The sequence below is a fragment of the Protopterus annectens genome, chromosome 7.part0 (assembly GCF_019279795.1).
Source record: "Protopterus annectens isolate FY-2018-M chromosome 7.part0, PAN1.0, whole genome shotgun sequence".
Taxonomy (NCBI): domain Eukaryota; kingdom Metazoa; phylum Chordata; order Ceratodontiformes; family Protopteridae; genus Protopterus; species Protopterus annectens.
The window spans coordinates 591,749,521-591,763,644 of record NC_056739.1 but is presented as its reverse complement, the minus strand read 5'-3'; the positions used below and the strand labels follow the sequence as shown (position 1 = coordinate 591,763,644).

General features: G+C 40.3%; 1 protein-coding gene across 1 annotated transcript in view; it reads left to right on the top strand.

Moving 5' to 3' along the window:
- MAN2C1 (mannosidase alpha class 2C member 1) overlaps positions 1–14,124 on the top strand; it is a 1,630,015-nt gene that overhangs the window by 1,596,319 nt on the left and 19,572 nt on the right. The window contains exon 25 of the mRNA XM_044077185.1: positions 599–702. Coding sequence (XP_043933120.1) covers positions 599–702 — 104 coding nt within the window. The remainder of the gene's footprint in view (positions 1–598; positions 703–14,124) is intronic.

The following is a 14,124-nucleotide window of genomic DNA, read 5'->3' as shown; positions in this document are numbered from 1 at the left end:
AAAACCTTTGATATGACATGATGAAGAAACCTAAGCTTGGTAAAACGAAATGCATGGTGAAACCTGTAGATATATATGTGGGGTTCTTCTTTATTATGTTGACGTACCATATTATCGAAATTCATTTTGTCAACACCATGGCATCGAAAGCTGACTTACTTGATCTCCAGGAACAGTGAAAACAGCTTCCAGGAATGTAACTACATGGAAAACTTTGTCCTTTTCCCCGCAATAGTGCAATCTCGGAATTGGTATATTTAGTTGGGGGGGGGTGAAGCCCCCCACTTTGGTGGGTTTTGTGCTTCGTTTTGCTAGTTTTCAATGGTGGCCAAGTGGTTACATTCCCTGAAGCTGTTTTTGCTGTCCCAGGAGTTCGAGTAAGGCAGCTTTTGTTGTTATGGCGTCAACAAAATGAGTTTCGATAATGTGGTACATCGACATAATGAAGTAAATCCATATGTGGACATATCAGATGGCCAAAATTGTGCTTATTTAAAGTCAAAATGTATATAAAAAAGTTTGTAAGAATAGACTATAAGATTATGTATTTTTTAATACTTGCAGTAAGTATTTGCTGTTTGTTTTCTTTTATGGAAAGGCTGAAGACAGGGCTGATGCCTTAGTAATCCGACTCTACGAGTCTCATGGAAGCTCAGTGAACACAACTTTGCAGACTGCACTTATTTTGAAGGAAGTTATTCAGTGAGTATTTTATTTCAAATCATCTCCTTAATAGCTTTATTTTAACTGAAATCCATATTGTGATTTTCCCCTTCTGTAAACTGCCAGTTGAATGAGAGCAGGCTATTTAATATGTTTAACTTTTTGCAGTCTATATGCTGACTGCCATTTATATCTGCAAATTTTATCTGGAAACTTACTGTATAAATATATAAACTTCTTCTTTTTTATTTTGATGTTAATTAGCCCAATGGGGCACAGTGTCAGTGGAAATGTTTGCACTGTTGTTGAACCAAGTTTGGGAATTAACTTGGGTCTTCAAAAGGCTTATATTGCAGCTGAAAGCCCGCCAGGTGTAGCATCTCTAAGCCACTGAGGACCTGATCGCTTTGCCCTCCCCCCCACTTGTGTGAGCAAGGAATCCTCTCACTCCAGCTAAAAGCAAAGAAAACTCTTACCAGCAATCATCCAACAATAGACTGCAGCCCCTGGTTTAACTCTAGGAACCTTGATGTTGCCGCTTGTGTAGTAGCCACTGAGGACCTGATCACTTTGGGTCCCCCCCCACACACTTGTGTGAGCAAGGAATCCTCTCACTCCAGCTAAAAGCAAAGAAAACTCTGACCAGCAATCATCCAAAAATAGACTGCAGCCCCTGGTTTAACTCCAGGAGCCTTGTTGTTGCTGCTTGTGTAGTAGCCACTGAGGACCTGATCGCTTTTGGTCTCCCCACCCCCACTTGTGTGAGCAAGGAATCCTCTTACTCCAGCTAAAAGCAAAGAAAACTCTAACCAGCAATCATCCAAAAATAGACTGCAGCCCCTGGTTTAACTCCAGGAACCTTGTTGTTGCCTCTTGTGTAGTAGCCACTGAGGACCTGATTGCTTTGCCCCCCCACTTGTGTGAGCAAGGAATCCTCTCACTCCAGCTAAATGCAAAGAATATTCTAACCAGCAATCATCCAAAAATAGACTGCAGCCCCTGGTTTAACTCCAGGAACCTTGTTGTTGCCGCTTGTGTAGCAGCCACTGAGGACCTGATCGCTTTTGCCCCCCCCACACTTGTGTGAGCAAGGAATCCTCTCACTCCAGCTAAAAGCAAAGAAAATTCTAACCAGCAATCATCCAAAAATAGACTGCAGCCCCTGGTTTAACTCCAGGAACCTTGTTGTTGCCACTTGTGTAGCAGCCACTGAGGACCTGCTCACTCTGCCCCCCCCCAATTGTGTGATCAAGGAATCCTCTCACTCAAGCAAAGAATACTCTAACCAGCAATCATCCAAAAGTAGACTGCAGCCCCAGGTTTAACTCCAGGAACCTTGTTGTTGCCGCTTGTGTAGCAGCCACTGAGGACCTGATCGCTTCCCCCCCCCCACACTTGTGTGAGCAAGGAATCCTCTCACTCCAGCTAAAAGCAAAGAAAATTCTAACCAGCAATCATCCAAAAATAGACTGCAGCCCCTGGTTTAACTCCAGGAACCTTGTTGTTGCCACTTGTGTAGCAGCCACTGAGGACCTGATCGCTTTGCTCCCTCCCCACACTTGTGTGAGCAAGGAATCCTCTCACTCCAGCTAAAAGCAAAGAAAATTCTAACCAGCAATCATCCAAAAATAGACTGCAGCCCCTGGTTTAACTCCAGGAACCTTGTTGTTGCCGCTTGTGTAGTGTAGGTGCCAGCTTTTGTAACTACTGTTATGCCTTGTTAAAATCTGTTACAGTCAGCTAGAGTGCATACCCCAGGGACAATAGCTGAAAACCTCCTTCCTCTTAGCCCACCCCCACCCCTTTCATCCATTTCACTGTTGATAATTTGTTATATGTGAAGGTATTTAGCCCCTCTCAATAGTCATAGCCTTCAGTCCCTCCTCCTCAATACTTGTTCTTCACTAAACACCAAACAGAGGTGCAAAGTCTCCAGATGCTTTTAACTTTAGCTACATTGTATGCAGCAAACAATGAGCAAAGAGGAATACAAATATAAAAGAGAATAAAATCTGCCATTGCAGATTAGTAAGCAACATACAACTCCCACCTGTGGTTTATTCCTACACATAGTTTTTCTTGGAGAACCCTTCCAGTCCTTGAACAAGGGTGCCTGTATGTTTACCTTATTTCCTTGGCTGTTCTTGATAATTAGCTAGGTTTAGCAGAGTCCCTTGGATTCTCCCCTGCTACTTTAAATTCCAATTGAAGGTTTCCCCTCCCTGCCCCCACCCCCAAATGATTGCTTAGGTACAACACACCAAAGGTTTTAAAAACCCTGGATGCCATATTTGCTCTAATTGCTGCTGAAAGCCCTCCGGGTGTAGTCCCTGGACTAGCTGATATTTTTTTTTAGCTAAGTTCTATCTGGAAGGTGTAGCCCTGCTCCGCTCACTTCGCTCTTTTCCCACCCCCATTCCCACCCACCCCCATATCATTACCTTTATACCTATCCATACAGCCACACTCCCTCTCTTCCTCCCTAAACCCCCTCCCCTCTACTTCCTGTTCTCATACTATCTCCCATCTTTGCTCCTCCCCACGCTTACCTACTATCCACTATCAAAGACTACTATACCTTACTCCCACCCCTTCCTCTCATTCTCTGTTCTACATCCCATAAAGTGACATGTCTCTTACAACTCAAACTATACTTTTACCTTCCCTACTCCTTATACTCTTATCACCTCACCTCCTATCACTCACAATTACCTACTCCGTATTTCCATCCCTCAAACACCACTCTTAACTCAAGTACTACACCACAACCCTATCTACTAATTTGTCCCTCCATCCTCCCCCCACCACTCCCATTTCTAAAATAAAAATATCTCCCCCCTCCCCTTTAAAACAAAAAAAAAAACAAAGTATGCTTACTCAAATTAAAACCCCATTACAAATCTCTACTTCCATCTGGTGACATTCATCCTAACCCAGGCCCTACAGACACTACCTTTAACAATAACCCCCCTGTATCTAAACCTTCCAACCCACAAAAACAAGTACAATTCTGCACTGTCAATGTCAGGAGCCTTGTAAATAAAGTTCAAGAACTCCATGCTTGGATAGCTAACTATACTCCTGACATAGTTACCCTAACTGAAACATGGTTAAAACCACACCCTCTGGACAGTGAAACCATCCCTCTTGGCTATAATATCCTTAGATTAGATTGACCTAAAAGAAAAGGAGGAGGAGTCTCCATACTCTACTCCAGTTGTCTCTCCCATATCAGTCCCACACTAGACTTACCCTCCTTCTCACCAGCTGAACTCCTACTGACCAACTTCAAACTTAACAGTTTCATCACCATAACTGTCGCAGTAATCTATATTCCCCCTGGTGATAATATTAACATACTTGAGAACATCCTATCTCACCTCTCACATACCATCCACAATGAAATAATTATACTGGGAGATGTTAATATTGATTGGCTTACAATACAAGCTCCCAACACTACTTCCTGTATAACCCTACATGGGTTTGATCAGCTAATCACAACCCCAACCTACAATAATAAATCTCACCTACCTAGCTCTCTTCTTGACAGGATATTGGTTTCCCACTCACAAAACTATCATAACTCCCAAACCCTTCCAAATGCCCTCAGTGACCACTGCCCTGTAACAGGTACCAGACATACTCCCCACCTTACCAAACCTAACAAATTTATTACCACCCGCTCACTTTCTCATTTCTGTCCTAACTCCTTTATTCACCAACTCTCCAAAATTAAGTGGTCTTACCTCACCACTCTTCCTTTAGATGAAGCTGTCCACTCCTTCAACACTACATTCCTAAACATTCTTAACTCCCTTGCTCCTCTTCACACAATTAGAATCAAATCTAATCCTGCTCCCTGGCTCACTAAATCTACCAGAACCCTCATGAAAGACCGGGATAGGATTTGGAAAATGTGGACTAAAACTAGGACCCCTTCTCTTCTTCAGAAATATAAAGAGCTCAGAAATAAAATAAAAAAAAATCATCCAAATCCTCCCTCTACTCTTAAATCAGACCCAAAGAAATTCTGGAGTTCTATTAAACAGACTCTTCATCCAGGAAACCCTTCCTCCTAACCCATGTCCCAATGCAACACCTGAAGACATAGCCAACAAATTTAACAATCATTTTATCAACTCAATAACCTCCATAATAACGTCTCCCTCCCCCAGAAACAACACTAGCACCCCACAAACTCTATACCTCTTCCAAACCCTCCTAACTCCTCTCTAAAAGCAGTATCAACTATGCAAAGTCATTACTCTCTAAACTTAAACCTTGCTCCCCATCTATTGACAAGCTACCCTCTTACTTCCTGCAGATTGCCTCTGAACCTCTTGCCTGTCCTGTATCCATCTTAATCAACCGATCCATTTCTGAATCCTATGTCCCCACTGTGTGGAAGAATTTCTTTACTGTACCCATTCACAAAAGGGGAAACTCCTCAGACATAACCAACTTCAGACCGATTGCCATACTCTCTCCACTCTCAAAAAACCTAGAGAAATGCATTCACAAGCAGGTAATGCATTACCTTTACCAGGAAAACCTTCTCACACCCACACAGCATGGTTTCCATCCCAAGCATTGTACAACTACTGCACTAATATCATTCATCAACATAGCCTCCCTAGCTCGTGATAACAATAAACTTGTCTCATGCCTATTCCTTGACCTTTCTAAAGCCATTGACACTGTCTCTCACCCACTCCTCCTAGATAAACTCACTAACTTACATTTCTCTCCCCCTACTATCTCCTGGTTCTCCAGCTATCTTTCAACCCTCCAGCAATCAGTTAAATGGCTCTCTGCACTATCCTCCCCTCTCACTGTACAAATGGGAGTCCCCCAAGGGTCCATACTTGGACCACTACTCTTTAATATTTTCACCAATTTGCTCTACTCCTGTTGTCCCCAGTCATCTCTTGTGCAATATGCTGATGACTCAACTGTTATAACCATTGCTGACAACCCAACTGACTTCCACTCAACTACCCAGGCATCCTTCCACACCATTGAGACTTGGCTTAGTGATAACAAACTAATACTTAATCCAAAAAAACTAAGCTACTACTCTTCCTCCCTAAAAACATCACCACACTCAAAAGTACATTTACTATCTTATCCTGCAACAACGCTATCATCTCAGCTGAATCTAGTACTAAATTGCTAGGTGTTACAATAGATGATCAGCTTAAGTTTGATCTCCATATTACTAACTGTAAAAAGAACTCATCAGAAACTTGTCTTTTCCATAGCAAGAAATACTTAACTAACACTGCCTGAATAACTCTCTCCCAGGCGTTATTACTCCCAACACTACTGTACAGCTGCCACATATTCACAAACCTAAATTCTACACTTATTTCCAAGCTTGAAACTACCTATAATAAGATTGCCAGATTTGCAGCTAACCAAACCTACAAGTCACACCACTGCTTAGCAATACAGCAACTAGACTGGCTAGAATTCCCTCAGCTGCTCCAACTATACCAACTACAAATCATCCACTCTTTTATGTATCCTCCTTCTGCCCCAGCCTCTCCACTGTCATATCCAAATATTCCCCTGCTAGGATGCTATGCAGCTCAATCAAGAATTATTAGACATCTACAAACCCAAAACCAAAATAGGCTGCCTTCTCTATAACTATAACCCAGCTATATCCTGGAACCAACTCCCCTTGGAAATAAAATTCCTCCAGCATAGCAAAAGTTTCAAATTAGCCGCAAGGAAATACCTAAAAACAAAATGGTCTTGCCACTGTAGCCAACCACCCTGAAACCACCATCCTTTCTCCTATTTCACCACCTCACTCTTAATGTATCTCTAACACTATTCCCCTGCCTCTTCTACCTCTTTCCTTCCTCTATCTCCAACCACTCTTAATTCTTACAGTCTCAAAACAACCTGCCTGTCTAGTCTGTCTCTTACACTCTACCTCCCCTACATCTCCTACTAGCCATTCCTACTTTCCTTTCTTGTTTCCAAACTCCTATACAACTAGATCCTACCCACTTTAAATAAGCATCTGCCTAACTATTAACTAATTTTGCTCTAAGCAGCTAAAATAATATTGTAACTGGTCACTTTTTCTTCTGCTAATTGTTTAAAACTTTGTTTGTAACAACTCACATACTTGTCTGCCAGTTGTTAATACTCTGTATAATTGAATTGCCTGAGGAGCTATTTTTCTCTCCAGGTCTCTGCTTGTAAGATCCTATAGCTGATTGTTACTACTATGTTACTAAATTTTAATAAATTGTTTTCTAGTCTGGAGGAGCTTTTCTCCCCCGGTCTGTGCTGAAAATTAGCCAAACGCTCAGCTAGACTAACCCGGTTAACAAATGTAAAATAAATAAAAAATAAATAAAATAAATTATCCAGGATAGACAGGATAAATGACCTTAGGCTTACTTTCCTGTCTTTATAAGGAGGGGGAATACAATGTTGTGTGAATGGCCTCTGGCAGGGGGTGACATGTATAAAATCAGCACAGAGGAGAAACAAGGCAGAATCCTGCATGCATTTTGGTAGTGTAAGTGGAACATAACATTATTTCACTCAGTGCTCCTTGCTATGGGTGCTGACTGGCTACCAAATGAATGCTGGCTACAGCTTACTTGTCTGCATGCAAAAGCTCAATTACTTAACTTTTAGTGGTTTATGGCACAAAAGCTGTGCCTCATGAGAAGTTGTTGGGGTCATGCCCCATGAATAGACATATCCAAAATTGCCAGAGACAGTCTGTGAAGGATGGATAGGGAGTTAGAGTTGTCCACCAGTCCACAGTGGCTGAAAGTAGTGGCACTAAAAGATGTTTTGGATGTTTTTCAACTTGCTGGACACTTAATACTATATTCAGAATTAAACATCAGGCTATATTTTGTTGGTAAGGAATTGTATTGAATGTTTTAAAGCTTAATATTGGGCTAGGTGAAAACGTATAGTAAATTTAAGTATCGGCAGATTATCATCAATTGGATGTCAGAGGAACAAATATCCAGACTCCATATTAATTTGTTTAGATTAATTTGTCTCTTCCATGTAACATTACTCTTTTATGATGCAAATGCTGTGAAATGCACTAACAACAGTGCTTCAAGTACCTTTGTTTTTGATAAACATAAATAAGTTTATTAGGTGTAGAAGAGAATAGAGCTTGAACATTCTGAAAATACATATATATGATTTATCCATTTTAAAGGAGTGAATAAGCAGGATTTATTTTACTTTATTAAAACAATACTCAAATGACCTAAAGGTGATGTGATGGGTAATTTGTAAGATTAAAAATGGAGAAGACCAATACTTACATTGGTTATAACTTAATTTTGTTGAATTACTTTGAGGATTTTCTGAAGGTGGCTGTGCCCCCAATCCCCTGACTTTATGCAACCAACTTGGGGATCACATCATTTGGACAAAGGGGGTAAAATCCCTTTTGTGAAAATGTGACAAAATTAACTTTTTTGATTAAATGAATGACTCTGTGTACAAGAGGAACTAAGAAAGAAAGAAGGAACATGCAGGAGGAATCTGGATCTGGTACTAATTTCATTTGCTTAAGTCATGTCGGGACAAACCAGACTTCAGGGACATAGCTGTAGTAATTCTGCGTAGGTTAACATGTCAAGGCAAGAGAAAAAATTGAACCAGAATCTGTATTTTTAGTAACTGTATTGCTGTTTAAACCTCATTAACTGTCTGTCTGATTTCCAAAACAGTTTGTCTTCTGCCCATATCAAACCAGCCCACAAACTACAGTGTGCCCAAAAAATGCCCATCCTTATCTATCATTATGTCCCAATATCAAACACTATAAATTCCTAGTGTCTTCTAGCACAAAAATGTAACAAAACAATCTACTCTCCATGTAGATTTACTATACTCCACTTGTATATTCCAAAAATGGAAAAAAAATTCTGGTCAGACTATAGCTTGACCTAAGCTCAAGGTCTCTGAACAAAACTCGTTTCAGTATATTTTTGCACTTGATTTTTCATGTGAAATCGCATCCTACATTTTCTGTTCTTTACTCTTCAGTTTATAGTTCTATAATCTTTCCCTGTCACTATGTACACTTACTACTTTGTTCAATCTCCACTTAGCATACTACACTTTCAATATGAGCCTTTTTCCTTTTCTTGTGTGTCCCATTGTTTCTCCCTTGCAACCTATAATTCTCTGGTTTACTGCTATTTCTGACTTATAATCCTTATAAATAATATATATATATATATATATATATGTATGTGTGTGTGTGTGTGTGTGTGTGTATATATATATATATATATATATATATATATGTATGTATGTATGTGTGTGTGTATATATATATATATATATATATATTTCAGTGGTTTGTGTTTCAAGTGTTTATTTGCAATCACATTTGCTTCAGACATGTATGCATAAATGCTGTACAGTTGCTGTTAAATTTCATTAATACAGTACGCTGATGACTTATTTATTGGTTGTTGTTAACTGGGTGGGTGGGCTGGTCCAAGACCCTTTTCAGCCACCACCAGTGTTATACAATATCACAGCAATAACACGCCCAGTTGCTAAAACAATATTTTGAGAGAAACAATCAGAAAAATATTAATACATATTTCAGAAAGTAAGAAAATATATAGCATGAATATTCAGCATATACAAATCCTATATTTAATAAATCATGTGAAGTACATATAAAATTAGACTTTGCTTAAAAATGGCAGCCCCTAATGACATAGATAGTTGATTTAACATTCTGATGAAACATCAGCAAGAGCATTTTGACAGTTGGGTATCAGCAAGAACTGCAACATAATGAAAGACTTAACTAACATCCCTGAAGCAAGCACAATTGAATTCCTGAGACAGATTTGCCTTTCTTAAACTGCGTGACATTGTCCAAAGTAGTAATTTACTTAGCAAGATTGTTCTTCACAGCAGGGGCAAGTCTGTGAAAAGAATTTTCACATATGGTTAGAGAAAAATGGAGTCTGTTCAGTTTGATAATCGCACTGGTTCAGAGGAAGTGTGTAGATTCGTGTACTGTTTGTTTGCCATGGAATGGGCAGTAAGTAGATTTGAAATATGTAGGCCACCTTTAGTTGTATTAATCTGGTTGTGGTTATTTTAACGTGATTCTGAAAATGCACAAGTGTTGTCTAAAAGTACTGCAAGATACTTTTTCGCATAGTTAAAAGAAATGGGTATATTCAGGTTGGAATATTAATGTATTCTTTGTGCGCATGAAAAAGACATTTGCTTGATGACATTTAAATTACTGGTTCGGCTTGACAGAGGGAGGTATTGAATGTGTCCAAGAGCAACAAGTTTAATACCGTGGCCATTACTTTCTTTCACTTTCTCACAAATATCGGAAGTTTATATGGTTAGACAGTAGTTATCTTTTGGAGAAACAGCAGGCTGTGTTTGAAGGCAAAGAATATGACTTATAGATGCTCATCCACATGGCTTGTCAAGGAGGAGCAGTGCATATGCCTGAGAGCAGTAGATTAAAGTAATACATTACTATGGTCATTATTTCTTTTTCACTTTGGTCAGAGTCAAACATCAAAAGTATACATAGTCGTAATGTGGAAATGGGGGGGGCAGTGTGTCTATGAAACTGACTGCCGATTGCTTTCAGATGATCACAGTTAATCATTAATCTAGCTTATCAAAGGCAGTCTGAATAACTGTGCAAAAAAAATGCATAGGTTCATAGGCAGGTATTAGGCTGTCGACCGTGAGGCCTATATAAGCCTAGCCAAAAAGGTTTCCTGCCTTTCGCCACCCAAGAAAATTATTTTCCTGTGCCCCTGTCGAGCAGAGCTACAGAAGTGAGCCCCAGGGTGAATTTCCTATTTCCCATCCAGTCGTCAAGATTTTTCTTAGAGGGCTAATGAGGAGCTTTGTTTAACATGAATGGGTAGTTTGTTCCAGAGTATGGGAAGTCTCTGGGACAGGAATCTATCTCTCCAGCATGTTCTGTTTAGTGTGGTGAGAAGGTTTATGTCCCTGGACCGTGTGGCTCAGAGAGATTGGGATTTCTTTAAGTGTAGCATGTCCAACAGCTCAGGGTTTGACATGGCTTTGTATGTTAGGCAGAGATCGCCTCTGAGTAGGCGATATGCGACAGAGTAGAGCTGGAGGTTTTGAGATGGTCCACGTATGGCATCTGTTTGAGGCCGGTAATCCTCTTTGTGAGGTATATCTGTGGCCTTTCCAGTTGTTGTTGATGTCTTGTGAGGTACATGCCAAACGGGGTGTTGTGCTCTATAATGGGTCTGATGAGGGATGAGTACAGAGGAACAATGACCTCCTTTTTTCTGGAGAACCCCTTTGTGATGGGGTGTGCCACATAGAAGGATTTCCTGACTACTGTGGCAGTGTGATTATCAAAGGAGAGACTGCTGTCCACCTGTGTCCCAAGGTCTCTTATCACACTTTCAGTGTTTAGTAGGCTACCGCCTATGTGGTAGTTCATGGGTACAGAGTTTTTCCCAAAGGGGATGACAGTGCACTTCTTGGCATTGAGCTTGAGGCCATGACTGACAACAAGCATCTGTCTCAGTGAGGCCTCTTTGTAGAATGTCCACATCATTAGGCGATTCTGTTATGGCTCCTAGTTTGCAGTCATCTGCAAAATTAGTTAACCACAGACCTTCTGTGTTAGCCTGAACTTCAGAGAAGTAGATGCCAAACAGGAGAGGACCCAGGACTGAACCCTGTGGTACTCCACTGGTCTGAAGTCAGATTTGGAGTCAGCTACTTTCACTGTGTGGGTTCTTTCAGTGAGCCAGTGTGCCACCCATCTTGTGACATAGGGATTTATGCCCAGTTTAGTGAGTTTATCTATAATTCCAGAGTGGGGGATGGTGTTGAAAGCCTTGGCGAGGTCAAGATAGGCTGTGTGCACCACCTTACCCTCGTCCATGGCTCTGTTGACTGCTTCAAAGAAGTCAATCAGGTTTAGGAGGCATGATCTACCTTTTACAAACCCAGACTGATTGGGGTCCAGAGTTTGGAGGTTACCTATGTGTTTGTTTATAAGCTCCAAGATGATGCATTCCATTCCCTTGCAGACCAGGCTCATCAGGCTAATGGGGCGGCAGTTCCCAAGGTCCGTGATGGTACCCCCTTTGTGGAGTGGGATAACCGTCGCTATGCGCCATTCAGTAGGCACAAAGCCTGAAGTGAGGCTATGATTGAACATGGTACTTAAGTGGGGTGCCAGTTCGTTCTGTAGTTCGTGCAGAATGCAGCCTGGGATGTTGTCTGGTCCCATGGATGCTGTGTTTTTGGCTTTGGAGAGTGCGGTCTTTACTTGTGCATCCGTGATTACAGGGGCTTTGCATTCTTCCAGTATTGAGATGGGCCCTTTGGGGGGTGAGAGGGGGGTAAAGTTAGCACTGTACCTGTCTGCCAGGATGTTGGCAATATCAGTTAGTTCTGTATATATAGTGCCATTGTGCTGTAGCTCAGAGCAGATCTGAGTGTTGCCACTGAGATTCTTGACATAACTGTTGAATGCTTTGTGGTTGTCTTTAGAATCAGTGGCGATTTTATTTTCGTAACTAGCTTTGGAGGATTTTATGAGGGATCTCAGCTTCTTACTGAGGCTGACCAGGGAGTTCCCGCAATCATGGGATTTTATTATTTTTTGCAACAGCTTCTTCCTTCTGTTGTAGAGTTTGCTTATGGCAGGGGGCCACCAGATCGGCTTCCTTTTTTTGGAGGATAGCATTGATTTGTTTCTCAAATTTTCATATGTTTTGTTTGAATAATGTGTTGTATCTGGTTAAAATGTTATGTTTATGTTTTATCTAATTACCTAATGCTTTACTGTTGTAGGATGAGACTGAGCTATTCTAGGGATCTTCTTTTTGTCCTCCACCCCTTTGATTTGCCTGTAACTTCAGTGTTAATTTCTCTTATATGCTGAAGTTATAGCGCTACAAAATAAATATATATATATATATATATATATATATATATATATATATATATATATATATATATATATATATGTATATGGTGGGAGTAAGAGAGGTGATCAGATTACTTATCAAGACATGGGCCAGTGAATTTTGACAAGGATTAACTTAATTTCCCATAAGATAAAGGCACGCTGGGACATGGGAGGTTGCTTTCTCATAACGGTATCTGTGGAACTCAAAGACAGACCATCAACTTTTAGATCCGAGCTTTCCATTTTTAACTCCATCTGTGGTTATTTTACTTAGTGCTAGTTCCATACATTCTAAACTGGGCATGCTGTTCAATGTTTTGCACTCTGTGGACCTCACGCATATAACTGAGACCTGACTAGATAGAAAATTTGGGCCTCATTTGTTAGCAACTATTCCTCATATATTCTTGCTTATTTGGAATCTCTGATGAAGCATTGTCAATGGTGATCTGACTGTTTGTTATTGCTACCAGTATTAGCTGGCTTAGATGGATAGTGAAATAACCAACTCCTAATATCTTATGGGTACAGGAGAATATTGGAGAGTCCTCATGCTTTACCGTCTACTCATTACTCTGGGATTTTTCTTCAAGTATTCCCAGAGTTTCTTATCAGTGTAGTGCTTGAACACTCAAGATTGATTATCTTAGGTGATTTTAATGTCCTGTTTGTTGAAATGTCATGTGAATGAGCTACGGAATTTCCTCAGTTTATGGATAATTTTGGCTTTGCTTCGATAGTTTCTGTGGCAACTGTTCCTCTTGGGCACTCTCTAGGCTTGATATTCCATTTGGGTTTAACTACATCAGTAATGGTGATGAAACCATTTTCATGATTTACCCACTCTGTGGTTCATTTGTTCTGGATGTTCCACTCCTCCGTATCACTCTTTTCATACTTAGTCAGGTATCAGGGTTTTAGACATGTATTGGCATAAGGTCATCACTACATACTCAACAAATTCATCATAGAGGACAGTGCTGATGGTCCATTTCATTTTGTAGCAGAACATTCACTCGCCCATTGACCTTATCACTCCAGAACATGTACAGCCCAAGTCTTTTTTGACCGGGGAACATATGTTTACTTAAGATCTATGAAGGCTGGAACATGAGCTGAATAGGAAGTGGATGAGCAGTATATTGGATATCAGGCAGTAATGTCACATAACAAGGCAACAGAGTTGTCTGCTGAGATATTTTTCATTCATCTGTCCAGCGTACTCTTTTGGATCATGTCTTATACTTTTTAGTATAGTTGAAAGTTTCAAAAATGGTGGTGTCCAGCTGACTGTAAACTTTCTCTACTCTCCGGTTTATTTTCACTTTTTATTTGATTATTGTTCTTTATTTAGACTTTGTTATTGAAAGCAAACTGTATACTAGATAATGTGCTGCATTTTGAATTGAATGTTAAAGATATTCATGCTGGTTTTGAATTTTGTGATACTTAATTTTGCTGTGGATTTATATTTTTATCTTAACACT